Source organism: Nicotiana tomentosiformis, chromosome 2 (genome assembly GCF_000390325.3).
Source record: "Nicotiana tomentosiformis chromosome 2, ASM39032v3, whole genome shotgun sequence".
NCBI lineage: Eukaryota > Viridiplantae > Streptophyta > Magnoliopsida > Solanales > Solanaceae > Nicotiana > Nicotiana tomentosiformis.
Genome location: NC_090813.1, coordinates 14,872,497 through 14,874,595, shown reverse-complemented (window position 1 = coordinate 14,874,595; position 2,099 = coordinate 14,872,497). Strand labels below are relative to the sequence as shown.

Below are 2,099 nucleotides of genomic sequence, written 5' to 3'. Positions count from 1 at the left end.
TAAAGCTCTATTTCATATTTTAATTTATTTTTTACATGAAAACTTTTCAAAAAAGTGTACGGACTGTGCACGCAAGTCGAGGAATAATAAATGATACTTTTTGAGGTTTTAGAATACAAAATTACTTATTAAATTTAAAGATGATATTTTTGGGTCATCATAGAAATAGTGGTTTGTTTCTTTGATTTCCAAGTGACTAAAGATTCACCAAATTTGACCAAATAACCAGACACAAATTTTCTAGAGTGAGGACAAGCTGCTCAATCTGCATCACGATATGCTGTAATTTAATTGCTGCTTTTACTGGACAGAAGAGTTCCTTGTCCTGGTTGTTGCTTTAGATATCTCACAATTCTGAGTTCAGCTTCCATATGAGACTTTTTTGGTTTTTGTAAAAATTGGCTCAATGTTTGAACACCAAATGAGATATCTGGTCGAGTCATGGTTAGATATAGCAGTTTACCAATCAATTTTTGATAAGGATTCTGATCTGCCAATTCTTCATCTTCAGAAATAACCTCTTTGCCTTTGTTGGTATGTTCATCATACTCTTTTGTTGTTAAATTCATATTGAAATCCAAAGGAGTTATAGCAGGTTTGGCTGCTCCCAGACCTATTTCTGAAATCAATTCTAGGGTGTATTTCCTCTGATGCATTAGGATTCCTTGACTAGATCTTGCAAACTCAATACCTAAAAAATATTTAAGTTCACCCAAGTCTTTCATTTTGAACACTTGCTGTAAACCTGTCTTAGTATCTTCAATTAGCTTTAGGCTATCTCCAGTAATAAGCATGTCATCAACATAGACTAAAACTATAGTGATACCTTATGAAGTCTTTTTAAAGAACAAGGAGTGATCATATTGACTCTGATGAAAGTGAGCTTTCAGTAAAACCTCAGTTAGCTTGGCATTTCATTGTCTTGGTGCTTGTTTCAATACATACAAGAATTTAATAAGTCTACATACTGGTTTTGTCTCCCCCTGACTGTTAAATCCTTGAGACAAATCCATGTATATTTCATCATGTAGATCCCTTTGAAGGAATTCATTATATACATCAATTTGATGTATATGCCATTGTTTAGTAGCAGCTATTGCTAATCCATGTATATTTCATCATGTAGATCCCCTTGAAGGAATGCATTATATACATCCATTTGATGGATATGCCACTGTTTAGTAGCAGCTATTGCTAGAACAATTCTTATAGTTTTCATTTTTACCACTGGTGAAAAGGTTTCTTGGTAATCAATTTTTTCTTTTTGGCTAAATCCTTTTGCAACCAATCTTGCTTTAAATCTTTCTATCTCTCCTGTAGCTTTATATTTTATTTTGTAAATTCACTTGCACCCTATAGGTGATTTCCCTTCAGGCAGTGCAACTATGTCCCAAGTGTGGTTATTTTCTAAAGCTTCAATCTTAGCCTTCATAGCATTTATCCATCTAGGATCTTTGATAGCTTCATGATAGTTGGTAGGTTTAGAAATAAAATAAGATGCAGCAATAAAAGATTGATAGGTAGGAGAGATATTTTCATATGATATGAATTTAGATAAGGCATAGGGATTATCTTGTTGAATGTTTAAAGATACAAAATCGTTCATCCAGAGTGGTGGTCTTTTGTCTCTTCTTGACTTTCTCAAAAACTCTTCTGTTGAAGTTTGTTGACTGATCGATTGAACATGAGTAATATTTGAAGGTAAAGTATCAGTTGTTACCTCAGTTGATGTGTGTTGTTGTGAGGTTCCAGAAGTAGTACATTGTGTATGATCAGTTGGTAGACTTGAACTTTGTTGATTTGTATCTTCTGTGATGTTGTAAATATCCTCAACTTCACCTGTTTGGAAGTCAGTATGATTTTCAATAGTGAACTGATTAACTGCATCATTTGCTATTGTTTGAAGACTATTGGTGTTCATGAAAATAGGTAGACCTTTATTTTGGTTGAGAGTTTTGAATGGAAAAGTATCTTCTTTGAAAATAACATCTCTGTTGACAAAGAAGGTCTTGTTGTTAAAATCATACAGTAGATACCCCTTTTGAGAAGTTGCATGTCCCATATGAATAGCTGCCTTAGATCTTGGCATCAGTTTATCT

The 2,099-nt window shown here is 33.4% G+C and overlaps 1 protein-coding gene across 1 annotated transcript; it reads right to left on the bottom strand.

Annotated features, from left to right (window-relative positions):
- Window positions 1–287: 287 nt before the first annotated feature.
- LOC138904367 (uncharacterized mitochondrial protein AtMg00810-like) lies at window positions 288–794 on the bottom strand. The gene has a single exon (XM_070192868.1). The coding sequence runs from the start codon at window positions 792–794 to the stop codon at window positions 288–290; it is 507 nt and encodes a 168-aa protein (XP_070048969.1).
- Window positions 795–2,099: the final 1,305 nt, after the last annotated feature.

Excerpts from the sequence above, each read along its gene's own strand:
- LOC138904367 (XM_070192868.1), bottom strand. The coding sequence starts at position 794 with ATGCTTATTACTGGAGATAGCCTAAAGCTAATTGAAGATACTAAGACA.